At 38.1% G+C, this 27650-nt stretch overlaps 1 protein-coding gene across 4 annotated transcripts in view; it reads right to left on the bottom strand.

The window, feature by feature from the left end:
* The window catches only part of MAPK14 (mitogen-activated protein kinase 14), a 75960-nt gene that overhangs the window by 33274 nt on the left and 15036 nt on the right, over nt 1-27650 (bottom strand). For all 4 annotated transcript variants that reach the window (XM_025418570.3, XM_025418569.3, XM_025418568.3 and 1 more), the window contains exons 2-3: nt 17299-17428; nt 9799-9857 (exon numbers count right to left, since the gene is read on the bottom strand). In XM_025418570.3, the coding sequence (XP_025274355.1) occupies nt 9799-9857; nt 17299-17428 (189 nt within the window). The remainder of the gene's footprint in view (nt 1-9798; nt 9858-17298; nt 17429-27650) is intronic.

The raw sequence follows: 27650 nt of genomic DNA, 5'->3' as shown, positions 1-27650 counted from the left end.
TAACCTTTTCTCTCCTTAAGTGAGAAGCTGGGACACAAGTGGTATGGAGTAGAAAAAATATGATAAATCTTAAAAATTCAAATGACGATTTCCTTTTGGCTAGAGAGTGAGAAAAGAGATACTACACAAACTCCAATTGTGCAGTCTGTAAAGACAGTGATAAAGTAACTACTTCACAGATGAAGATAGACAACGTGCTCTTGGACCAATACAAGGGAACCTCCCGCATGTAAGAGGGAAAGGAAAGAACATATTTTTAGCATAATATGTAGTTGCATTTACACCTAAAGAAAAGCTCTCAAAATGAATATTTGAGCAGTTCACCATGGTAACTTTAACGAGTCTACATTTCAGCTTTGTGTCCTCAACACCCTCTATCTACAGCTAGCACGCACACAGCGTTGCCAGCCATGTCCACAAATTCCTGATGTCCCAGCTGAGTGCAAAACGCCTCCAGCTTGACAGTGATTAACCATATCCAGAAGCCTCTGGATGAGGTCTGAAAGGCAACAGGACTGATGCTGCTGATAAGAGGCCTCTTGTTGGACTGGAGACCAGGAGCCCAAATAATGTCCAGAAGAAAAAATCCACTGGTGTGTCAGCCAAGCAGGATGCTTGGCCATTCAGCTTCATCCTTCCTCCCCGCTGAATTGTTCTGAGGGCTTCCCACCACAGCTGCAGGCCACTAGACCAGATAGATGATGTAGGACAGAATGACCAGGCTAATGATGGCAAAGAATATCAGGATGAAAATATCCAGCATAATGGGGTCCTTAGCTGAGGAGGTCTCTGGATTCTGGGCAAATGTGAGCTGTGAACACAGAGGCTGCAGCCAATGGAAACAAATGACTCCCTCTTTTCCCTGCCCTAGTTCTCTTATCTTTAAAAATATATTAAGTAGGGGCCCCTGAGTGGCACAGTCGGTTAAGTGTTGGACTCTTGGTTTCAGCTCAGGTCTTGATCTCAGAATCCTGAGGTGGAGCCCCATGTCAGGCTCTGCACTCATGAGAAAAAAAAAACTGCTTTAGATATTCTCTGCCCTTCTCCTTTTGCCCTCCATCTCAATTAATTAATTAATTAAAAATTAATTAAGTATGTAGGACTTTATTACTCTAAAACTGAAAAGACAATTACATGGCCTAATACAAATCTCGTTTTTCACTTTTCTTATGAAGACAGTCTCCTTTAAATTTAATCAAATGTAAGGAGCATAAATCATTTCTCAAAGTGATTCATAAGTAAAATCTACTGTACAAGCAAAAAAGGCACAATTCTACAATAAATGGTTTCAGTACTCTAGACAGCACTCCATCCTAGAGCTTCATTTATTAAGCACTTCTTGGACAACACCCAATTGTCAAGATTCTTTCCCTACCACCTTTCTTTTTAAAGCATTATACAGAAAAAAACCAATGTAGGAAAAAAAGTCTCTTCTATGTCTATAGATTGACATGTTTACTACTGTCACACCTATTTGATCAAGCAATGATCAAAAGACAAAAACATTTCCATATTTAAACAAAGTATTTAAAATAATCGCAGAGATTAATAGTTTGTAACCACAAGCCGCTGAAATGCATCCAATGATCCTTGGGACTTTGCTACAGTCTATTTGCAACACAGCAACAGAGTAATTCTTTAAAAATAAATAAAATTCTTTAAAGAAAATCAGATCGTGTCACTTCTCTCCTCAAAAAACTTCCCTTTTCATTTAGAATAAAGACAAAAATCCCTTCAATGGCCAATAAAGCCTTATTACATAATCCAGTACCCTGTCCCCAGTTATCTCTCTGATATCATCATCCACTTCTCTCCCTGCTCCGTTCTCATTTAGCTCCATACTGGCCTCCATGCTCCAGGCACACAGACCCCCTGCTGCAATTCCAATTCAGCAGTCTTCCACCTCAGGACTTTTGCATTCCTCGTTTCTTCTGCTTGGAATGCACTTCTGCCTAGAACGCTCTTCCCCCCACCCCCCCAGATATCTGTGGGTCTAATTCTTCTATTCCTTCAAATGTCTGCTCCAAAATTCACCTTCTCAATGAGGCCTATCCTTGGCCACCCATTTAAAACTGCATCTCACCCCCTGCTCTCACACTCCTAATTCCCCTTCCTTACTTTACCTTTTCTTTTTTCGTCCATAGCATTATTGCCTGCTAATATGCTATCTAACTTTTTAAATGCTCAATGCTTATTGTTATCTATCTGTACAATGCTCAAGGGGACAAAATTCTTTGTCCTTTAAAGGAACTAGAATGGTGTCTGGTAGATAGTAACCACTCAATTACTACTGAATGTAATCGAATGACCCAGGACAATTCAAATAGAATTACTAGTAAGACCGAGCAAGAGAATTTTATTGAAATATACCAACGCGGGATCCCTGGGTGGCTCAGCAGTTTGGTGCCTGCCTTTGGTCCAGGGCATGATGCTGGAGACCCAAGATCGAGTCCCACATCAGGCTCCTGCATGGGGCCTGCTTCTCCCTCTGCCTGTGTTTCTGCCTCTCTCTCTCTCTCGCTGTGTCTGTCATGATAAATAAATAAAATCTTAAAAAAAAAAAAAAAGAAATATACCAACGATCTCATCTGGTCAGCAGACCAGACAGTTCTAATGTAAGAAGTAAAGGCACCATTTAGCACCCAGGTAGACAGATTATTTCACAACAAACTATTCTCATTTGAAACAAAGATTACTGAGAGGTGGTGCCCTCTAAATTACCTGCATTAACCAAACTAGACTCAATCTTCTACCATATGGTCTACATTACAGGATAAAAACAAAAAAGCTAGTTGAAAGAGAATGCACTGAGTGTACTACAGAAAAATTAGGTCATCAACCAGTTATAAACAAGACAGCACAAGGTCATTTCTTCAATCACTCCACCAACAAATATTAACTGTTGAGCACTGGGGATGCCATGACGAAAAAGATGAAAGGAAGGCATATACAAATAGAAAATCATAATAGAGCATGATTAGAACTATTAAAGGGAACATCAAGGTGCTAGAGAACATAGAGGAGAGGGCCCCAACCCAGACTTAGGAAGGAGTTAATGAGGGAAAGATGGCTTGAAATCACCTCATCTGACAAAAAAGAGGCATCTTACTGACATGTCAGACAAAAACTCAATGGTATTTTCTTAAAGGATTTGTAATTTATTCAGTTTTCAAGTGTAAGCCAGGGAAGGCATCTACAAGGAGCCTCACCTCCTTCATCTTTCTCCTAGACTACTTCTCTTCTATTACCTATCTTGGGCACTCAGCCTATTTTCAAAGAATAAAAGTATTTCTATAAGCCCAAACAAGACTGGGTATTTCTTTCACAGCTATGGAAGAAAGCATTATTTCCAAGTAGATAATGCTTATTTGCTAATTTAGTACACACTTTTTATCCAAATATAGAAGAAAAATCAATGATTATCTACTCCTTTAATATTCTCCATTCAACGCTAATCTCTTTTTCTGTACACTTTACACGTTTCCTTCATTTCTTCGGGATAAATTTCAACTATGTCCCATCCATAGTTATCTGTTTCTTCAAATATAGTTATTACCTTCTACAGAGGCTTTCCTCCACTAAATTTCTTTCACATTCTGATATCACTGAATACCCTATGTGTTGCCTCAACATTACAAATTTGACTTGATCGTTAGTTGTTTTAGGCAAACAATTATGCTTTCTCTCATGAAAAACAGGTACCACATTGCAACTGGAATGCCTTTCGTTTTGACAGCTTACATAGAACCGATCACAGTATTTACTCAATAAGAAGTGTTAGCAGACTTTCAAATAATAATCGTAGCCCTGGATCAAGGAAAACGTGATCAGAAATAGATTTAGCCAAAGACACAGTAACAAACATAGGATGTTAAAATATGCTAAGAACAGAGTGGAGTGAGGAGCAGACACTGACAGTGGAGGCAGATTGCAGCTATGGTGGTGAGGGGGAAAGAGCTTGTGGTAAAGAGACCTTTGAGGAGAGTCCTGAAAGAAATGGAGGAGCCAGTCAAATGGATATGGCAGGGAGTATTCAGGCCAATGTTTGAAACCGGGGCAAAGGTCCTACTGAAAATGTAGGTGTCTGTACTCAAGGAAGAACAAAGCCGCCAGAGTGGCTAGAATGTAGAGAACGAGTGGAAAGAACATAGATGAGATCAGAGAGTGCACAGGAACAAATCATGTAGGATCTTCCAGAACTGACCACCCTGTCTTTTGTTTGGTTATTTAAAATATTCTTTTCTCTCATTAGGAGTCTCACCTCTATTATTAGGGATCATGTTTACATCCCCCAGAGACTAGTCCTATGCCCAGTATAGGATGAGTATTCAAATATTGAATGAAGTCAGGTTAAATGTAAATCCAGAAACTCCCTTTACCTATTCGGTATGCTTAGCAACTTTTATACTGACAAAAAAAGGCTGCTTATTGGTTAGACGATCATTTTTATCAATTGTAACCCTAAACTAGGTGATACTCTGCCCACTGGTTTCCACTAAAACAATGGCTGCTGACCAACCATATAGTAAGGTCTTCTGCTAGATCATAGAAGAATCTAAAACCATATTTTCGTTTCCTTCTTCAAGAACTAAGGAGAGAGAAGCAACTCAGGTATGAGAAACCTGCAATATGAAATTGTTAAAAAAAAAAAAAAAAAAAAGGAAAAAGGGGTAAATAGGGACTGCTTTCCGCTTACCATGACAATTCAGTTTTCCTGAAATTTGAGGAAATAGCTCCAAGCCCAAAAACTCTTCACTACCTAAGCTTGATCAGAGAACCACTATAACTAAGAAAAGGCAATACTGTTCCACAAAGGTGCAGCTTACAATAGAGGTTAGGTTCTAATACTGGCCATTTAAAATTTTTGGACTTCTATTGGTAACTAAATATTTACAGCATGAGTGTGCATATGTATATGCCACTTCCTGTCAATACCATCAAGAAACCAATAGGAATGTCCAAATGATTTCCAATCAATTAAAAGGTCTAGATATATCTCTATAAAATTTTGCCATCTGTGCAACCACATCATATGGCAGTCAAGAACAACTTGATATACTCATCTTTTAATTCCACATTTTCCAAAGAATATCTCTGTTAGAGTCAGTAACTGCACATTGTTCCTAATGACCAAAACTCACTATCATTCTTCTCTCAAAAGTAAGAGTCTTACAAATGAAGTATGCACAATGCTTATTAACCAAGAGGTTAAAAATTCAGTAAAAATTTTAATTGTATGATAAAAGTGCTAACTGAAACCTAAAGGCACAAATACACATAACACATGATTAAAAGCTGACTGTTAATATGAAAAGTAACTAGAGATTTTATTAATTAGCACGAAAAATTCATGTTCAAAATTATAGCCAGCTCTAGACCTGCTAACCTGTAGAACCACTCTAGCCTTCAGCGTGTTGGATTTGGCCAGAATACTGGGGTTTTTGTTTGTTTGGTTGTTTTGTTTTAATGTGAATTTGATTGCTTTAAGAAAGTACGAATATTCTGTTTTACCACAGATCCTACCACTCCCAGTTGTAGAATACAGGGTTACAAGCCTCATTTATGTTATTTATCTGGCCCAAAAGTTATTTAAATTAGCAAACCTTGCAATTGTAAGTGAAGATGTTTGGTCTCTTATGCAAAGTCTGAAATGACTTTGGAAAACACTGAAATAACCACAGTCCTGGACAAGTACTATTTTTTTTCCAGTAATACAAACATCATAGAAAAACAAACAATGAAACATTTTCTAAAGGCAAACTTAGGTTCATCATTCTATCTTCAGAGGTTCTTCAGCATTAAAATCATTTCAGAAATCTACCACCCCAATTTTCATCATTTGCCTATGAGGCTTGATTAGAGAACCACTGGAGTCAGAGAGGCAAAGTGGCTTGTCCAAGGTCTTACACCCAATTGGTAACTCGGTTACAAAAGCGTTTTGAATTTACTTCCTTCCCCAGTAAGATTTTGATTTCATTAAGGGGAAAGAGTGGTGTTTCCCATTATCTGGAGGCTTTTTCTAACACTTTGTTCAGCAAACATTCAACAAGTGGTACTGAGATTTGCTCCCAAGAGATGAACTCAGTTCTTGTTTTGTAAATAATCAGAACCCAACTTACACAATGTTCTATGTAACTATAACTATATCAATAAAGTTGGAAATAGGGATCCCTGGGTGGCGCAGCAGTTTGGCGCCTGCCTTTGGCCCAGGGCGCCATCCTGGAGACCCAGGATCGAATCCCACATCGGGCTCCCGGTGCATGGAGCCTGCTTCTCCCTCTGCCTATGTCTCTGCCTCTCTCTCTGTGTGACTATCATAAATAAAATAAAATTTAAAAAAATAAATAAATAAAATAAAGTTGGAAATTAATAAACAAATGGCCAAAACCCAGGTACAGTTAAGTAGAAAGAACAGATTCCTACTCCGTAGCAACAATATCTGCTGAGTGAATGAAGAAATAAATGCGACTTTAGTTCAGTGAGTATGCTTGTAGTCAGTGGGCCTTCAAACGGATAAAGGACCCAAAGGCACAACAATGGATAAAACTTCACCTTTCAAATAGACATTAGCCTTAAATAAGATCTTTTCACATGGAAAAAAAAACACAGGTTCATAATCCAGTTCCAGAATGCCTGATTAAACTAAAATACAGCATTTTCCCAGGTTGGCAATTCACCAACTCCTTTGTTAAATAAATCCATCCTCATGAGACCCAAAATTTTAGAGTATAGCTCAGACTTGATTTAAATGTTTTCCAGAGGTATTCACGAATACATTACTTCAGCTTCAGCTTTTCTTCCACATCTAGGGAAAATACCAAAACCCATCATTCTTAGGGCAGTGAAAATACACTGTACAATATTAAATGTTAACATGTCATTACATGTTTGTCCAAATCCATAGAATTACAGCACTAAGGTGAGCCACATGACATAACAAGAAAGAAAGAAAGAAAGAAAGAAAGAAAGAAAGAAAGAAAGAAAGAAAGAAAGAAAGAAAGAAAGAAAGAAGAAAGAAAGAGAAAGAAAGGAAGGAAAGAAAGAAAAAGAAAGAAAGAAAGAAAGAAAGAAAGAAAGAAAGAAAGAAAGAACGAACCATTCTGAGGAGTGATGTTGACAAGGGGGGAGTCTATGCATGTGGGGGGCAGGGGTGTATACAGGAAATCTGCATTCCCTCTAAATTCTGTTGTAAAGTTAAAGATGCTCTAAAAGAATAATTTTCTTTTTTTTTAAAGATTTTATTTATTCATAAGAGACACAGAATGAGAGAGAGAGGCAGACACATTCATGAGAGAGAGAGGCAGAGACACAGGCAGAGAGAGAAGCAGGGTCCATGCAGGGAGCCCGATGAGGGACTCGATCCTGAGACTCCAGGATCACGCCCTGAGCCAAAGGCAGATGCTCAACCCAGGGAGGCTGCTTCTCCCTCTGCCTGTGTCTCTGCCTCTCTCTCTGTGTCTCTCATGAATAAATAAATAAAATCTTAAAAAAAGAAAGAAAGAAAAGAGAAGAAAAGAAAAGAAAAGAAAAGAAAAGAAAAGAAAAGAAAAGAAAAGAAAAGAAAAGAAAAGAAAAGGAAAAGAAAAGAAAAGGAAAAGAAAAGAAAAGAAAAAGAAAAGAAGCAGTCATGATCTGCAATTCTGTTTTGTTTTTCACAACAGTAACCCTTTCCAGGTAGGAATTCCAAAATATCAACCCAGGCATCCCTAAAAATTAATTTTAAAGGAAAAAAAAAAACATTATTCTGCAATATTCTTTTCCAAATATACCCTGCAGCAGGGCTCAACAATTTGCAACCATGTGCCCTGGCTGGGTAGCATCTGATAATCTTTGGAAGCCTCTATATTCCAGGGCCAAGCAGAGCTCTATGTTCTTGGTTATTACCTATTTTTCCCTTTACTTGTTTCTTAAACTTTCATTAGCAGGATCAAGGTTAATGTGGATAGAAATTCTCATACTTGGGCCAGATTCTTCACTTTCATCTTCTACTCTCAGCCATATTATCTTCCAACTAAGTTCACAAGATGGGGAAAAATTTTTGCTACCTTTCCTGCTTCTTTTTACATTTCACATTCTACATTTCTTTTCATCTTTTTTCTTTCACCTTTTCATTAGACAAAACACACAAGCTCAAACATATCCCCCTGCTTGTTCTCTGTGAAAAGAGCAAATGATGCTTGCACTCAGCCTGGGACAAATAAAGGTAGGAGAAACTGGACACAGGATAAGGGTAGGGAGAAGCCAGTTAAGTTCAGGACTGGGGACAATGGTGGGGAGGGGGTAGAGGTTAAGAAAGAAGCAGCTATGGGACGCCTGGGTCAGTGGTTGAGCATCTGCCTTTAGCTCAGGGCGTGATTCTGGAATCCCAGGATTAAGTCCCACAACCGGCTCCCCGAAGGAAGGCTGCTTCTCCCTCTGCCTGTGTCTCTGCCTCTCTCTCTGTGTCTCTCATGAATAAATAAATAAAATCTTAAAAAAATAAAAGAAAAAGAAAGAAAGAAGCAGTCATGATCTGCAACTCTGTTTTGATTTTCACAACAGTAACCCTTTCCAGGTAGGAATTCCAAAATGTCAATGTACTACTCTGAATTTAAGCTATTCCTTCTCTGTTATGGTATAGTATATCTGATGGGAGGGAGGTCTGCTAATTCAGATACTGGGAAAGCTACAGTGACGGCTCCTACATGCATGAGAGCATCTGCTGGAATCTATCTTGTACTCACACATCTCACACATGTGCAACCTGGACATGAGATGGCATTAATGCCCGCTGGAGCAAACCCTTGCCAGTGGGGTCAGGGTCAAGGGATAAATGCTCCCTATCTGAGGTGCATTCACACTGTTTCCTACAAGATCCTGGTAGTTTTCAGCACAGTCACCCACAATGGTTACCTACTAAATAAACATCCTCATAGCTGCTTTCTCTCCTGTTTCATTTTCCCAAACCTCCACTACTGGTTCCTAAGACTCTCAGGTTAGCACTGGGAGAACTAGCACTATGTAAGTAGCTTTCTTAATACATGAGACCTGCCCTTTGTTTCAAAACAGAAATCTATTACTTCAAGGAAGAGCATGCAGGTCTAGTACCATTTCCACACATAACTAGGACAAAAGAGAGAGATGAATTTATATGGAACCAGGGCGTGGCTATATTTCTTGATGTGAATATAATGATGTGAAGTGTGAAGGTGTCTCTTTAAAAATGGGGACAGGCGGGATCCCTGGGTGGCGCAGCGGTTTGGCGCCTGCCTTTGGCCCAGGGCGCGATCCTGGAGACCCGGGATCGAATCCCACATCGGGCTCCCGGTGCATGGAGCCTGCTTCTCCCTCTGCCTGAGTCTCTGCCTCTCTCTCTCTCTCTCTCTCTGTGACTATCATAAATAAATAAAAATTAAAAAAAAATAAAAAATAAAAAATAAAAAAATAAAAAAAATAAAAATAAAAATGGGGACAGGTAACTTGAGGACAAAAATCATAATCAACACTCCCTACGCTCCTTTCCATGGAACTCCTGCAAGGACTCACCGCTGAATCTTCACAATGTGCCTGAAATTATGAAAATACTAATACATAGTTGAGCCTTGAACAATGCAGGGGTTTGGGGGGCCACCCCTCCCTTGTGGATTTACACCACACATAATATACATCTCTGTATCCATCCCCATTCCCTAGGAGAGTTGGATGGTAGGAATAAAGAATTTTTTCAAGTCTGTATACTGCAAAATAGTGCAGGAATAAAAGTGGGCTGCTAATCTTCATTATCCAGCTGAGGAAGGCAAATACAAAAGATTCACTCACACATCATTGAATTCCTCCAGAGACCTTGCAGGTGTAAAAACATCCAAGAGACCAATCACCTGTGAGAAAATAGAAAAATCAAACAGTAAATAAATACAGAACTGTAGTACCCATCAGGTCTTAGCCGTTTTAATAGGAAATAATTTCAAATTCTACAATCTCAGTTCAATGACATCACAGCATCATACACTTAACTTATAACTTATTCTTTTATCCAAATTATGCTTTTGATTTTTACTTGTTAACATCAATTCCCATAATAACGTATTTTACTTTTAAAGACATCATCTCTTTAGAATTTGCTCACATATAGCCATTTATCAGGAAGCAGGAAGATTCAGGGCTCTTGACTTACATAATGCACCAACAGTCTAATGATTAACAAGCAAAAAAAAGTCACACTTCTACAGCTACTACTATAGTATCATTTTTCTTTCTTAAATAATATTATTACTCCATGAAAATTTTTCCATATGTAGTCTTCAAGATTGATATTTTTTTGGTCCCAAAACGTTCTCTTAGTTTATTCTTGGTGTTATTCTTATAATATTCTTTCTTTTTAAAGATTTTATTTATTTATTCATAAGAGTCACAGAAAGAGAGGTAGAGACTGAGGGAGAAGCAGGCTCCTTGTGAGGAGCCTGATGTGGAACTTGATCCCAGGACCCTGGGATCATGACCTGAGCCAAAGGCAGATGCTCAACTACTGAACCACAAGGCATCCCTTCATGTAATATTCTTAATATTCAGACACTTTTCTTAATCATCATCAGGTATTTAGATCAGACTATTTAAAAATGAAAAGATAAAGCCTATGCTTATACAAGGAGAAAGCAAAAACTATTTAATACTCGGTTATCCATGATCTTTGAGCAGTTTTTCTGATCATGGATATATACTGGATAATCCATATATACACTACCATTCCTCAACCACTGCCAGTAACTCCTAAAACCAGACTTAAAATATCTGGAAATGATGGGGTGCCTGGTGGCTCTGGATTTCAGCTCAGCTCATGATCTCGAGGTGGTGGGATCAAGCCCCGCATCTGGCTCTGTGCTCAGCATGGAGTCAGCTTCAGATTCACTCTCCCTCTCATTCACTTTCTCTTCCTCTCTTTTTCAAATAAATAAATAAAATCTTAAAAAAAAAAAAAAAAAAGAATATCTAGAAATGAAACAAAAGCTAAATGGCCTTCATGAACACCAATCCATGACTGGGCCTCATCAGCATGCTGCTCTAACCTAGCAAGTTAAACAAACCACCTGAAAGTAAAATATACCACTGCTCAAAACATTATCATGAAAAAGAACACTCTTAATTAGAATGTTACTCCATTTATCTATCAGACTTTTATTTATTTTTTAATAAAGATTTTATTTGTCCATTCACGAGAGACACAGAGAGAGAGAGAGAGGCAGAGCAGAGGCAGAGGGAGAAGCAGACTCCATGCAGGAAGCCTGACGCGGAACTCAACCCCAGGATTCCAGGATCACGCCCTAGGCTGCAGGCAGGCACTAAACCGCTGAGCCACTCAGGGATCCCCTATCAGACTTTTAAAAGCAATTTCTTTTTTTTTTTTTTTTTTAAGCAATTTCAATTATATAGCCTGAACCCAAAAGGCAAACAAGACCCAAAAAAGGCCTTGGAAGTCAAAGAGAATAGCTTTTCAAGACTTTGCATCTTATTCCAAAAGAAAAATACAGTTACCCATAAGATTATTACCCAGACAACTGTATACAAGAAAATCAAAATTACTTATAATTGCACTACCTATTATAACTATCATTAACATTTTGAGATATTTCCTTTGATTTTTCTGATGTACATAAGTTAAAGTTGGGGTTATTCTCTGCACACAGTTTTGTATCCTGCCTTGTCACTTACTATAGAATGACTATATCTTCAAATATTTTTCATGCTCTACCACTTATATATACCCTAATTTAACCAATTTCCTATCTTTGGACATTTAAGGAACACTGCAAGTGTGTATGCATACAAGTGTGCATATGTGTATATATGTACATGTAATACATATTTTGCACATCTTGTATTTCCTTTCAGAAAATAGATTTGAAGAAATAGAACTACAGGGCACCTGGGTGGCTCAGTTGGTTAAGCATCTGCCTTTGGCTCAGGTCATGACCCCAGGATCCTGAGATCAAGTTCTGCTGGCATCAGGCTCCCTGCTGCTTCCTCTCCCTCTGCCTTCCTCTCTCCTTGCTTGTGCCCTCTCTGTCAAATAAATAAATACAATCTTTAAAAAAAAAAAGAATTATAGCATCAAAGGACACCAATATATTTAAGGATCTTAATATTGTTAAATTGTTCTACATAAAGGTGAGGTCAACTTACATTCCTACCAACAGTGTATCCCTGACTTTGGAACAGGTCTGTACAGTGCTTTAAACTTAAGTCAAATCATTTTCTTTTACCTTCCCCAACTAAACCATAATTATTTTCACTGAGTTTGATATAATTCTGGCTTAAGACCTCTGTTCTTTTTATTACTATCCCCATCCCCACTTGTACTTTAGGTAACTGAGATCCAGAAACCAATTTTTTTCTACTGTTCCAATATTTTCTAACCATTGGTTCTTATTATGTGAGATGCTGCAACTCCCCAAATACAATAGGAGTTTAAAGCAATATACATTGTTTTATGTTATTTCAATTGTGCTGTGAAAATTCTCAGATAAAAGAGTAAATCACTAGAGATCAATTTACACAGGACTCTTCATGTAAGAGTTACCTTGAAGACAAAATAAAGTAAAACAAAGTAAGTCCAGAACATCTTCAAATAACAGCTCCAACTTCAATGTGAAAACATAAGCATTTTGGAATCAAACAGCTTTAAGTCTGAACTCTACAGTCAGTTTGTGATTTCCTGGACCCATGAACTTACATTCCAATAATCCAGCACTTGGAATATGCCTGGCATACAGTACCTCAATTATTAAGTAAATGAAAGAAACACATCTTCTTTGAGCCTCACGTCCTTATATGAAATAAAGGGAGATGCTTATTTTTATCGCATTGTGGGGAATATTGAGTAGACAATATAACTGAAGGTGCCCAGTCCAAAGGACTGACCCTCTGTTGATGACCAAAATAAGTGGTGATCACAATCCTTAGAGTTTTATAAAGAATTACAGAATACAAATCACAGAAACAAACTCTCTGAAGCAGCTACCTCCAGTAACAAAATTTGAGATACAAAGCTAAGCTAAATTATTAAGATGATTAAGAAGCATGACTGCAAGCAGCACAATAAACTAATTTGGAAAATAATAATAGAACCAGCACATTAGTAAATAGCCTATCAAATTTTAATTTCCTAAAAAAGGGGGATCCCTGGGTGGCGCAGCGGTTTGGCGCCTGCCTTTGGCCCAGGGCGCGATCCTGGAGACCCGGGATCGAATCCCACATCGGGCTCCCGGTGCATGGAGCCTGCTTCTCCCTCTGCCTGTGTCTCTGCCTCTCTCTCTCTCTCTGTGACTATCATAAATAAAAAAAAAAAAAAAAAAAAAAAAAAAAAAATTTCCTAAAAAAGGACACATTGTATGAGATTAAAACTACCCATGTTACATCAAGCATCTTTAATTTTTTGTGGCCTTTTACAAATATCCCTTCTCCATCAATTGTATTTATGGAGTATTCATCAAAAGGAAAATACTGTAAAAATAAGTTTCCCACCATTAAAATAGGTCTGGGAACTTATAGGAATATTCCGTAATCTACTCATTTCTCATTTCTTAAATGGAATTTTCCTTCTAATTCAAGTTATGTGTTAACCTATTTCTTTATTTCTTTTGCTTCCATTATATGCTTTTAGACACCCCAAAGTAACCCAGGAGTCAGTTATTTAGAAAAGACATTTATAATGAAAATAATCAGCAGATGTCTCTGATGACTATCCTATAATGGTCCAAAAACCGACAGACATAAAAGTCATATGATTTTACTAATTTGGCACATATTCAAGAAAAAAACCCACTTTAGCTCAGTCACCAAAGACAAGTGCAGCAAAACATTGACTTAGTTTGGTTAGTACAGATCTCCAGGCCCTTAACTCCAGGCAATCTTTGCAGTACCTACCGAGAAAGCAAAAGGATGTAGCTGGCAAGATGCTTCCCTTTCATCTTTCCTTAGAGCAGGTGTTAATAAGATCAAGGTCACAAATCCAATCAAGAACGCACCAGCTAACTCTGTTCAGAGAATAACTCTTACAGCCACAGAGGGACATACCTTAGCTCCTATTACTCATCTGGTAAATGTGTGTCTGTCATTCATTAATACTAATGAAATAACTTAAGATGAGCCATTGATTCTGAGTCAGGCATTTTTGTGTAAAACATGACATGTGCATTTGGCACCCAGAAATCATATTTGTTTCCAGTACTTAATATTGTCAAGAGTTTTAAGCTGCTATTTTTGGAGGCCTCATGGCTAGTTAAAAATTGTACAGTGGCCCAAAAGAGTCACTCATTCATTCATTCATTTTAAAGATTTTATTTTTAAGTAATCTCTACACCCAACATGGGGCTCAAACTCACAACCCTGAGATCAAGAGTCATATACTCTACTGACTGGGCCAGCCAGGCGCCCCACCCCCCCCGCCCCGCAAAAGAGTCATTTTAAAAAAAGAGGAAGAGAAAAAGGAAGATGAAGGAGAGGAACTCCTCTTAAAATCCTCAATTAAATTTATTTGGAAGTCTTGGTTCTTCCCTAGGTAAAACTACTTTGACATGGAGAGCTCCTAAAAAATGTTTGTGGAATACGCTGACATTCAGGAATTTTCCTATATTGAGTCAAAGTCTGTTAGCCCCTAACAGAACAGAGAACTATAAAATATTCAGCCATATGCCTTCTTTTGTTCAAAACCAAATCACCAATATTTAAGTACAGATGACCCTCTACATTGATACTGCTAAAATCTAACCTTTTCATGTTAACATGAAAAGACCAACTGCTATTAATATTAAACAAGCTGCTTATGAAACAACTTATGTAAGTTAAAATCCTGTTTTCCTAATACTATCAGCCCTCTTTAAAAAAAAAAAAAAAAAGACTTAACCATTCATTTGAGTGAGAGAACAGAGAGAGAACAAGTGCAATGGGATGGGGCAGGAGGAGAGGGAGAGACAGTTCCAAGCACTCCACTAAGCACAGAGCTCAATCCCATGACCCCAAGATTATGACCTGAACCAAAACCAAGAGTCGGATACTCTACTGACTGTGCCACCCAGGCACCCCATCAGCCCGCCCTTTTTTTTTTTTTTTTTTTAAGGTTATTGTATGGGACACCTGGGTGGCTTGGTGGTTGAATGTCTCCCTTCAGCCCAGGTCGTGATCCCAGAGTTCCTGGATGGAGTCCCACATCGGGATCCCTGCATGGAGCCTGCTTCTCCCTCTGCCTGTGTCTCTGCCTCTCTCTCTCTCTCTCTGTGTCTCTCATGTATAAATAAATCTTTAAAAAATAAAGATTCTTGTAGCCCTTCCTAAATTAGAACAATTGTATCCCATCAGTGTGGCATCTTCATTTCTACAAATAGAGAGTGACCCACACATAACCAACCTAATACCACAGAAGACACATTTTGAAGTTATCTCATTACAGAAAATTAGAGCATAATAAACTAAATAAGGTTGTTTCTTATGATCACTAGAAAAGCCAAGGCATGGATTCAGATAACCCAAAATAATCTTTGCCCTAAACATTGGCTTAAATGGTCTATGAAGAAAAGCAGAACAATAAAGTATAGTGCTGGTAATCTAAACCAGATGTTTGTAAATGAGCACTGGCAACATCAGTGGGAACCCAGGGCCTCCTGAAAGTGCTTTGGGGTTCCATAAATGTTTCGCTTGCATTCCATTTTCAAAGTTTTCTTATTTAAAAAGCTATGATAATGTCTTTGTCATATTTATTAATGTGTAATGAAAAACAGCATACACACTCAACTGTGTTAAAAACCAAATGTAAACACATCAGTTAAGCTACCAGGCCACCTTGATTGTATGCAGACCTTGGAATAAAGCTTCTCCTGCTAGCTTTTTCCATATATCTCAACTTCTTGTAAACATGTCACTGATTAGGAAGGCTGCAGCTCTACTGAACTTTTTAAAAACTCAGCTTTGCACATGAATGCACATAAAAATTATACCTAGGTATAAAGGTTACCTGTGAAAAACAGAATTTGCTCAATAGTATGCAATTAAAATAAACCATGAAAATAAATAAGCTACTCCTGTGATTACAACACCATTTCTGTAATCCAATTCTAAATTCAAGTCTCAAGGGGCAGCCCGGATTGCTCAGCAGTTTGGCGCCGCCTTCAGCCTAGAGCCTGATCCTGGAGACCCAGGATCAAGTCCCACGTTGGGCTTCCTGCATGGAGCCTACTTCTCCCTCTGCCTATGTCTCTGCCTCTGTGTGTGTGTGTGTCTTTCATGAATAAATAAAATCTTTAAAAATAATAAATAAATAAATAAGTAAATAAATAAATAAATAAATTCAAGTCTCAATGCTCCCAATTTAGAAAAAATTTGTACCTTGTGAAACAACTGTATATTAATAAAGTATCATTTATCTATAATTTAAAGATATTCTTAAAAGTTTAATTATTAAAACAGAAAAGATCTGAATAGCCAAGTAATAAATTTACACATTTTGAATATTTTTTCTATACAGTAACAATCAATACGGTCAAATGACTCTAAAATCTCTATGGTCATTGTTTCTACAATGCTACAAATTTTACAGTTTCTTTCATACAGCAATCAAATAAATTCTTTTTAACTTGATTTTGAAATTTAGGAAAGTAAGTATCCTTTGTCAACTGTCTTTTCACTTTCAGCTATTATTCCAATTGCATCCCTTTATATATTGTATTAGGGTTTTTTTGCAGGATGGCATTGCTCTCAAATTTTCAAATTGACAGAAAAGAAAGGGTTATATTTAACTTAAACAATGTCTTTGTCACAGTTATTAAAATACCTGACTCTGGAAAAGCTATACTGCAAAAGATTAAAAAGGAAAATTATATCAAATCACCCATAAATTAATAGTCACCTTTGATAGGGCATTCAGTGGGCCTAAGGCAAGTTGTCTCAAACTTCTCCACTGAAATAACCCATTAAAACACAAAACAACCTTAGAGTCCCATATTTGGACACTACAATATTAAGTAAATCTGGTAAAGAATGCAAAATTATTTTTGTAGTATTTTCTCTTAAAAATGCTTTTATTTTTGTTGGCTAATGCTTTCCCTCTAAAACTGTCTTAGTAAAACTCAAACTCCAGGAAGATGTACCCATGAACTCCCAAGGCTTTGGATGGCTACCTGGCATAACACAGTGGCCACAAACACCCTGGTACCAGAAGAATGGTCCAAAGTTCGATGCATTCTCATGTATTCTCATTTCAGTAATCAGAACACATTTTTCCCCCAGTCTATTCAAGAGCAGCATTTATTCTTCCTTGTATGAATAACTTACATTTTCATGTTTCATATGTTTCAGTAACCGCAGTTCTCTGTAGGTCCTTTTGGCATGAATAATGGACTGAAATGGTCTGGAGAGCTTCTTGACTGCCACACGTAACCCAGTTTTTGTGTCAAAAGCAGCACTAAGGAAAAAAAAGCACATATAAAGAATTCATCAAGGAATGTGCTCTAAATACCTCAAAATTAGTATTTATAAGGAAGGCTATTTTGTTTCCAAGTGAAATTGGTATACAATAAAATACAAAGTATAAAGATTAAAAACTAAAATGACCTATAATCCTGCTATCCAAAGTAACCATCTGTTGTTTTGGGGGGTGTTTCCTTCTCATTTTCTTTTCTAGGTACCTAAATCAGGGGTCAGAAAATTTTTTCCACAAAGGACCAGAGAGTAAAATATTTCAGACTTTGTGAGGCATAGGGTCTTCAGCACAACCACTCAACTCTGTGGTTATAGCCAGAAAGCAGCCAGACAATAAATTTTAAAAATGGATGTAGCTGTGTCCCAGCAAACACAAAAACAAGCGGCCACTTGATTTACAGGAGCCAACAGACCAATATACAAAGACCTGGATTCTGTCTGCCTCAGGCCTATCACCTTGCCACCAAATGTTGATCAGAATGGAGGGCTTGGAATGGTTTCAGGACAATGAGGTGGCACAAAAACTTCTTGAGTGCCTACAAAGTATCTGCCACTCTTCAGAAGCTAAAAATCTAATAAGGAACAAGTCAACAAATCCCTCAGGGGATGGGGGAGAGGGAATGAGCTGAATAATACAATAATTTCAAATAGTGATGAACGCTATCATGAAATAAAACAGAATAATGGGACAAATGAGAGAAAGCCAGTGGGGTTTTGCTTCTTTAGCTAGGATGTCTGAGCAAATAGGTTCAAGCTGACAACTGAATGATGAGAACATAGCAACCATGTAGAGGTATAGGGAAAAAGAGCTTCAAACAGAAGGAAAAAATTGTATTAACATTTATTGAGTCTTTATTGCATACCAGAAGCTGTTCCAGGCCTAACTGTTAATTTTTTTAATTAAAATAAATTTTAATCCCCAACACCCCTATGAAGTAAATGCTATCATTCCCCCACTCAGAAATGAGGAAACCAAAGCACAGACAAGTTAAATAACTTGCCCATAATCACAAGACTTGAAAGTGTCAGGAGGAGGGAATCTGGATCCACAGCTCATGCTATTAACCATTTTGCCATGCCGCCTCTCAGAAGAGCAAGTACAAACAAAGGAAAGAAGAAACAGGTAGAAAAAATATGGCATGCTGGGGGGTGTAAAGATGGCCTGTGTAGGTGGAACACTGGGAGCACAGGGAGAGTAGAAAAGAATGAGGTCAGAGGTATGGGCAGAGGCTAGATCCTGTAGGACAACTGCAGCAAGAAACTTGATGTGTATTTTAATTATTTTTAGAGACTGGGCTAATCTGATCATGCCTCATCCTCCTGTTTATCTCAGTCTCGAATGGGCATCCAAGACTTCTGGATCATCTATCATGACCAAACTCTTTTCCCATGTGACTCTGTACTTCCAGAAGTTCCCCTCCTTTCCCTCCCAAATCCTTAGACTAAGTCCTTGCTCTTCAAATTCCAATTTGTTACAAATTCCTATAAATCTCCAACCCCCTTTCTGAGCCTCACCTCCACCTCTTTAATTGAATCTAGGCTCTACCTGGAAGACACTACTTCTCTTACAGCCCTGCCCTTACAGGGGATTCTCTCTATTCTAGGTACCTCGTGGCTAGCAGGTGGGGCAAATGTCCTCCTCGCCAACCATTCCTACTTCCAGACTATAATTCTTCATTTGTTTTACAAAAGCCCCTGCTCACAGCTATCACTACCTCTCTGCTGCTGTAACCCACTGACCTGGAATTTTCCATTATTCACTGAAAAGTTAGTTCCTATCTCAAAGTCTCTCTCCACTCCCAATTTCTGTCATCATTCTTGGCAAGTTCAACACCCAGGTGGAGGACACATCCAACATCCTGGCCTCTCAATTTCCTGACCTCTCCAGGAAACTCCACCTTACCCAGCCACCTCCATGGTCACACCCTGGACCTCTATCACCATCAAAAGCTGCCCCACCTACACAGTTTTGAATGCCAGCACCCATTTTCCATCACAAACCTTCTGTGCCTTTTAGTTTACTTCTAGTTTACTTCCAAGTATGTATGACTACAACGATTTGTGGACCTCATCATCATTGGCTAATTCTATCCATCCTTCATGCCCTCTCCCATCTTCATTTATTTCCCTTCTTGCCTGGCTCAGATTATATGCTCCCTTGCGTCTCTGTCTTTGCCTCTGCCTCCTACACCCACCTAGATAAAGTCTAACTTTGGGTGATCACAACTATTTAATTCTCCTTGTCTGAATCCAAGAACTAATTCAGGTTGAAGAAAGACTAATGTACAACCATACAGACTGGTTTCACTCTCAATTCCTGACCTTAACCTCAAATACAGCTCTTAAGACTACCGCTTTTTTCTAGGAAGCTCATTTTCTTACTCAAAGTCATCATTTGACATGGTCTTTCTCCTCAAACCTCCAATTCACCCTCTTCTTTCCAAAGCTGCCCTTGCCTTCATTGAGAAAATAGAAACCAGCAAAAGGAAGCTCCATTTATCTACCAGTAAATGTACAAACCCATCTGCACTTGATTCTATCTTTTCTGCTTCCTCTCTTGCTTTAACTAAGGACACATGCCCTTTCTTACAAAAATCAAGACCTTGGGCAGCCCGGGTGGCTCAGCGGTTTAGCGCTGCCTTCAGCAGGGTGTGATCCTGGAGTCCTGGGATTGAGTCCCGCATCAGGCTCCCTGCATGGAACCTGCTTCTGCCTCTGCCTGTGTCTCTGCATCTCTCTCTTTCCCTCTCTCTCTCTCTCTCTCTCTCTCTGTCTCTCATGAATAAATGAATAAAATCTTTAAAAAAAAAAATCAAGACCTCAATACATGCTCTGGAGCCACCTCCCTCATCCTCTCAAGGACTTCTCTCTTTCATTCTCTTTCTCTCTACCTTCTGAGTTTCTCCATATCTTCTGGATCGATCATTCTCATCAACATAAATAAGCTAGAGTTAGTTATTTCCCAACCTCAACAAACCAACAAATCTCCCCTGAAAGCTCCCCACTACAGTTAAAATTCTCCAATGGTCCTCAAAGTATGGTTCCTAGACCAGCAGCATTGGTGTTACCTGGGAACTTGTAAGAAATGCAAATTCTCAGGTGCCACCCCAGACCTACTGAATTGAAAACTGAAGTGCGTCCAGTAATCTGTATTTTATCAAGCCTGCCACATAATTCTAACACATGGTGAAGTCTAAAAACCTCTCTTCTACCTGTTACTCCATGGACCAGCAGCACTGGCATTATCGGAAGCTCCTGAGAAATGCAGAATCTCAGGCCTTAAAGTAGAACCTACATTTTGACCAGACCTCCAGGTAATTCATATGTATCTTAAAGTGTGACTCATTTCCTCAGCTCCAATTCGTTCCTCAATCCATTATACTGAAACTGCTCTTCTCAGGTCATTAATGACCTGTTACTAAATCCAGTGGCCACTTTTCTGAATTACCAACTGACATGGTTAACATTTCCCCTTTCTCTAAACACCCTCCATTCTGGAGTCCATATCACACATTCTACTGCTTTTCTGTGACCTCTAGGGAAGCTCCCTCTCTGACCCCACTGTATGTGGTTCCTCTGCTGGAACAGTTCCTCAGGGCATGACACTGGGTGGGCCCTCTTCTCTCCCACATTTTCCAGATCATCTCATCTATAACCAAGACTTTAAATTAAATGTCATCTTATATGGAAAACTTGTAAATATGTATCTCTCACTGATATCTCTTCTCTGAGCCTGACTGCCCACCTAACAATCTCCATATGAAAACCACATAAGCACCTTAAAACTTAGCAAGCTCAAAACACCTAGAACTATTCCTCTCCCTGTCTCTTGTATCTCAGGAGACAGACTTTCCATCCGATTGCTCAAGCCAGGCATTTGGGTATCATCCTTGATTTTTCCCTTTCCTCCAGTCTCCTGGCCCCCATCTAAATCTATCAGCAAGTCTATAATTTCCATCTCCAAAATACATCTCTAATTCAACTTCTCTTCATTTTGCTACTACCATACTAGTCCAAACCATCCTCATCATCAGCCTGCCTTCTTAGACTGGTCTCCCTGCCTCTTGTTTTGTTCCCTTCTCATATACTCTCCACAAGCATCCAATTCAATCTTTTAAAAATATGTTAGGGGCAGCCTGGGTGGCTCAGCGGTTTAATGCCGCTTTCGGCCCAGGGCGTGATCTTGGAGACTCGGGATCGAGTCCCGCTTCGGGCTCCCTGCATGGAGCCTGCTTCTCCCTCTGCCTGTGTCTCTGCCTCTCTCTCTCTCTCTCTGTCTCTCATGAATAAACAAAATCTTTAAAAATAATAATAAATAAATAATAAAAATGTTAGATGACAAAACCCACTGCCTCAAATCCTTCAAGGAAATTTCCTTAGCATATAAAATAAGATGCAAATTTCCTATCACAGTCTACAAGGCTCAGGTGATCTGATCACCAATGACCGCTCACCCTGCTCTTGTGTCCTTTCTTCCTTTCCTGCAGCCACTACGTTTTGAACATGCTGGCTCCTTTTAGCTCTTCAGCAGGCTGTTTCTGATTCCTCAGCTGCTCTTCTTTTTCATCTCCACTCCATGCCAAGCTGAATCCTCATCCTTAACGCACTGGCTTAAATAACCATCCCTCTCAGAGATTATCAGCAGGTCTCAGTAATTGTCACAACATCCTTGTTTCCTTCCTTATCCTACATAAAGGGAGGAGGAGGTGTTCTCTTCCCTCCCACTGCTGTTCCCACAAACCCATAAAATAATAACCTCTTCCCTCCTGGAAGTACCCAGTAAATGTATATTCTTCTCTAAACCCCTCTATGGTTCTAGTGAGACAGAAAATGGCCATTGCCCTGTGACCCATCCTCCTCAACTCTCCACTTCAGTTTGCTCTGCCCACCTGCATGCAGGCTAAGCATGTTCTCCTTTCCTCCACCAGTAAGCCCTTTGCGATCTCCTGGAGCAAGGAATGCCATCAGGTTTCTAGCTGACCTGCCCGTGACTGAATGTGCAAGTTCATTTCAGTGGGGAAGAAATAAGAAGTCCGCTTGAGATGCCTGTCCATGCCATTCTCCATGCCAGCTTTGCAGTAATAAAGTAGTTATTTTATCTCTGACTCCTATTAGCAAAAGGTAGGCTAGGATTAATCAGTACCCTACCTCAATAATCACAATTTATTACTCTGTTTATTTTCCACCCAGCAAAGTGGTTAAATGAAGGCTGGGGCTTTGGTATTAGTCTATCTGGATTTTAATTTCAGTTCTGCCACTTAGTAGCTGTATAATCTTAAGAAAGTTAATTAAATTCTCTCAGCCTTATATATAAAATGAGGATAAAGTATGTATCTAATAAGGAGAATGTTAGAAATAAATGTGATAACTTTTGTGGTAGTTTTAGCAAAAGGGCTCAGCCCATAGTAAAGCTTAATTATTAGACATTAATAATGTCTGTCTTTCCCACTCATCATAAGCACCTTGAGGACAGTTAGTGTTTTCTGTTTTATTCACTACTATATTCCACAGGACTTAGCATAATGCCTGGCACGTGCACATTCTCAAAAAATGCTAAACGAGTATTTTGTGATGTGGTTATCTGAAACATGAAAGAAAAAACAATTTTATTATTTGGCTCTCAATTTTTATAAATTCAAGGGCATGCAGGGGTGCCCAGCTGGTCAGTGGAGCATCCAGCTCCTGATCCTGGGGTTGTAAGTTGAAGCCTCATATTGGGTATAGATGTTATTTAAAAATAAAATCTTTTAGGGATGCCTGGGTGGCTTAGTGGTTGAGCACCTGCCTTCAGCTCAGGGCGTGATCCTGGAGTCCAGGGATCGAGTCCCACATCGGGCTCCCTGCATGGAGCCTGCTTCTCCCTCTGCCTATGTCTCTGCCTCTCTCTCTGTGTCTCTCATAAATAAATAAAAGTCTAAAAAATAATTAATAAATAAAAATAAAAAATAAAATATTTTAGGAAGGCTTGGGTGGCTCAGCAATTGAGTGTCTGCCTTTGGCTCAGGGCCTGATCCCGGATTCCCGGGATCGAATCCTGCATCAGGCTCCTTGCAGGGAGCCTGCTTCTCCTCCCTCTGCCTGTGTCTTTGCCTCTCTTTGTGTCTGTTATGAATAAATAAAATCTTAAAAAAATAAAATAAAGTAAAAAATAAAATCTTTTTAAAAACAAATTCAACAGCATCCAAGAAGAAACTAACATTAATGTCAAAAACTATAATCATTGAGTGCTTACTATTATAAGGCACTGTTTTTTAGATCTTTTCATGAATGAGCATCTTTATCACAACTTTATAAAAAGACATTATGATTTCCATTTTACAGATGAGAAAACTGAAGCACAAAGAAGTAATGTGCCCATGATATAGAAAGAAAATCACAAAACGGAGATTCAGATTCAACTGGTGTGTTTTCAAGCATTGACTTTTAATGGATGCCATTAAATGTATCCTCAATAGATCTCTAAATAGAACTCTTAATGGATAATCAAGTACAACTTTACAAAAAGTTCTGCCCATTTTAAATATATTCTAAATGTATGAACTCTGGTTTTCTAAAAGGCTTCTCACTATAATTAATTGCATTTCATATGGGAAAAGTTTTTCTTGTAATTTTATATTGAACTCAGGATAGTATTAATGAAAAGTATTTCATAAGAAATAACTTTCACTCTATATGCATTACTTTATTTAGGGGAAGTTTTTCTTTTCTTTTTTTTTTTAAGATTTTATTTATTCATTTACAAGAGAGACAGAGAGAGAGGAGAGACATGGGCAGAGGGAGAAGCAGGCTCCCTGTGGGGCCTGATGCAGGACTCGATCCCAGGACCCCGGCGTCCCCGGCCTGAGCCAAAAGCAGATGCTCAACTACTGAGCCACTCAGGCGCCCCAAGGGGAAGTTTTTCAATCCCTAAAGTTCTACTACTCTCTGTGAATCTAGAACACTGGAGGAGGCAATGATGTGATGATCTTACAAAGACCAAAATACCATTTCTGAGTATTTACTGAAATAATCTCCTTTATAACATCCTTTGTGAATATAAAAGAAACATTAAACATTGCACCTGATGTCCTAGAGCCTACCATCTAACTGAGATGATGAAAATACACATGAAAGCAAAGAATGCCTAATAATATAGTGCAACTATATACAATTGACTACTTTTTAAAAAGCTAAGTTCAAAAATATGTAAATTGTGTTTTAAAATTTACATATAAAATATGTAACTTGGGTTCAAATATAATCTACATATATATATGTATATATATATATATGTTTATTGCAGTCTGTTCATAAGAACAAAATCAGAAATGACCTTAATGTCCAAGGGGAGAATTTAGATTATGGTACATTCCCCCATATATATTGAAGCCATTAACAAGAACCTCCATATAGTACTAATACGAGAACAAGTTTCAGAAATAATGATCCTATCTGTGTGGAAAAATGTATATTCATACATGTATATATAAACATACACAGAAAATACTTAATATATTAAGAATTTTAACATTTTTATTTTATATTTTTCTATCCTCTGATTTTTCAAAAAATGAGCTTGTATCTTTTAATAAGGTTATTAGTAAAATAGAAGCATAAATCATCTATATTGTTACGTTTAAACAAAAAATAGGTACTAACTTTAATAAAACTACAATTAACATATTTTCTTCAAATAATACTTACATAGCTTTACTCATAGTACATAATTTGTATCCTCTATCCTTAAGCCATAAGCATTTTCCATTTTATTAAGCATTTACAGTAATTTCATTAAATATCTGCATCAATCTACTCAACTATTCTCTTTATTGATGGACATTATAGCCATTCCATTTATTCATACAAATACAATAAATACTAATACAATGGACATCTTAATTCACACTGCTTCTCCAATAATTGCACAACTTCCTGAGAACAAATAATTTTTACATCAAAGGATATGCACTTTAACTTTTTAAAACATATTTTGGGGGCGCCTGGGTGGCTCAGTTGGTTAAGCATCTACCTTTCGCTCAGCTCATGATCCCAGGGATGGAGTTCTGCATGGGACTCCCTGCTCAGCGGGGAGCCTGCTTCTCCCTCTTCCTCTGCCACTCTCCCTGCTTATACTCTCTCACTTGTCTGTCAAATAAAATCTTTTTAAAAAACAACAACATATTTTGCTTACAAAAGGGAGCTAGCAGGAATTGTTCAGAGAAACTGTTTTCTGCTTATCAGTTAATGATCCCTCTAGCAAAGCTGCTGAAGCAAGGAATATAGGATCCATCCCCAACACTATCTTTTTAAGCATTTAACTGCTCTGACCTGGCCTCCTGTTACTATCATTAATCAAAGCAGTTTTTGGAGAGAGGAGAAACTATGCATTTCAGTCCTAAATTGGACATTGTGATTACCAAAAGCAGAAGTTAATAATAATTTTTAAAATCACCTGATAAAACCAATTAAATATTCAGAGGAGAAGAAATTCAAATTTACTGAATACCTGATAATGCCACATATCATTTGGGAAATGTTTAATGTAATCTTTAAAATAACTTTTTGAGATAGTTATATTGACTTTCCAAGATAAGAAACAAATGGTCAGAAACATTAACAACTCATTCAAGGTCATATAACTCCTATGCAGTGGGATTCAAAAACACAGATTGGTCTAAATTTCAATGTTCACTCTTTTTCCAGAATGCCAAGCTGCCCAGGATAAGGGCAACACTAGGAGCAGCTATTGACTTTGACTTTATTATAATGATTCACTTACTAGTATTACCAGTTGGGCTTCTTTTTTTTTTTTTTTTTTTTTTTTTTTTTTCCAGTTGGGCTTCTTAATCACATTTTTAAAATTATAGCTACAAATAAAACCTTGTTTTCATGAACAGCATCATAAAATGGAATTATCTCTACAATGATTAAGTTCTCCAAACTGAAATTCAGGATACATTAATAAGGTTTTCTTCCAATTGTAAACTCACATGAAGTTTCCCAAAGTTATAAAATTAACTCACATTTTATAAAATCACTGATATGGCAAAGAAAAAAATTAAAGGAAAAATATAAAATTCATTAAAAGTAGTGATTATAATATAGGATGTTGCAGTCACTCATCTACTGCTATGAATCCAGTGCCTAGGAGACAAGAGTCACTAAATAAAACTGAATGTTTTGTTACACAAACTTGCCCCTTCTTTCCCTCCAAAAAAATTGGCTTATTAGATTCTTAATATATCCTAATATAATTCTGCTTAACTTCTAAAATTTATCCCACTTTATTCCACAATAGATTTAAAGCAGTCTGGAACTATATATAACTTGAAGTAACAGTGATTATGGGAAAATAAGAAATTCCATATGGGTGAGGTTAATGTACAAAGGATTATGATGAGGTCCTTTCTAAATACCCATTACAGGTGGGCCTCAAATTTGGCTCTGAGCACTAAAGCCATCACGTGACAGGAGAACACAACCAGTTAAGACATAAGTCACAAGAACCATATAATAAAAACAAACTAGGCACTCAGGAGAACTGAAGAGAGGCATAATTATTCCTGTAATAAAACAAGAGTTCCTCCTGTGTATGTTTATGAAGGAGACACTGTATAACATGGTAAAAATGTCCTAATCAACATTCTTACACAAGCATAATTGTGGGTTTCAGTTGATTCTTTTCTTCAGAGTATCCATCAGCGGAGACTGTTTCATAAAACCAAAATACAGATCATTATTAGCAAAGGTGAGGAGGAGAGTACATAATAGCATAGCAAGCTGCTGCTCTCTGACAGACAATCTAAGAGGAAATCTTAAGTGTGTTGAGAAAAAAAGATAAGTTCCATGTTCCTCACATTATCCTCCAAAGACAGATTTCTATCAACTGAGCTTTTGATAAGTATCAAGACACAGAGGCTTTGTATTTCTGCTCCATGGCTGGCACCTGGCTTGCAGATTTTCTGTGCAGCAAGATAGAGACAGATCGATACACTGTAACAGTCAGGTGAGTTGCCAGGTAGAGGAAAAGAGACAACCTCTTAAGAAAGGTGAGGTGCTGCCTACCCAGGACAAGTGCTCACAACCACAGAGCATGGGAGGACAAATGATTGCACCAGGTTTTTCCTCAAAAAAGAATGTGGGTTTTCCCCAACAGAATGAAGAATGAGCAATCACCTGACAAGTCTCTGAGTAATTTGTGGGGATCAGAGACGGTTTTACAATTT

This window comes from Canis lupus, chromosome 12 (genome assembly GCF_003254725.2).
Source record: "Canis lupus dingo isolate Sandy chromosome 12, ASM325472v2, whole genome shotgun sequence".
Taxonomy (NCBI): domain Eukaryota; kingdom Metazoa; phylum Chordata; class Mammalia; order Carnivora; family Canidae; genus Canis; species Canis lupus.
This window is presented reverse-complemented; position numbering and strand designations above follow the sequence as displayed.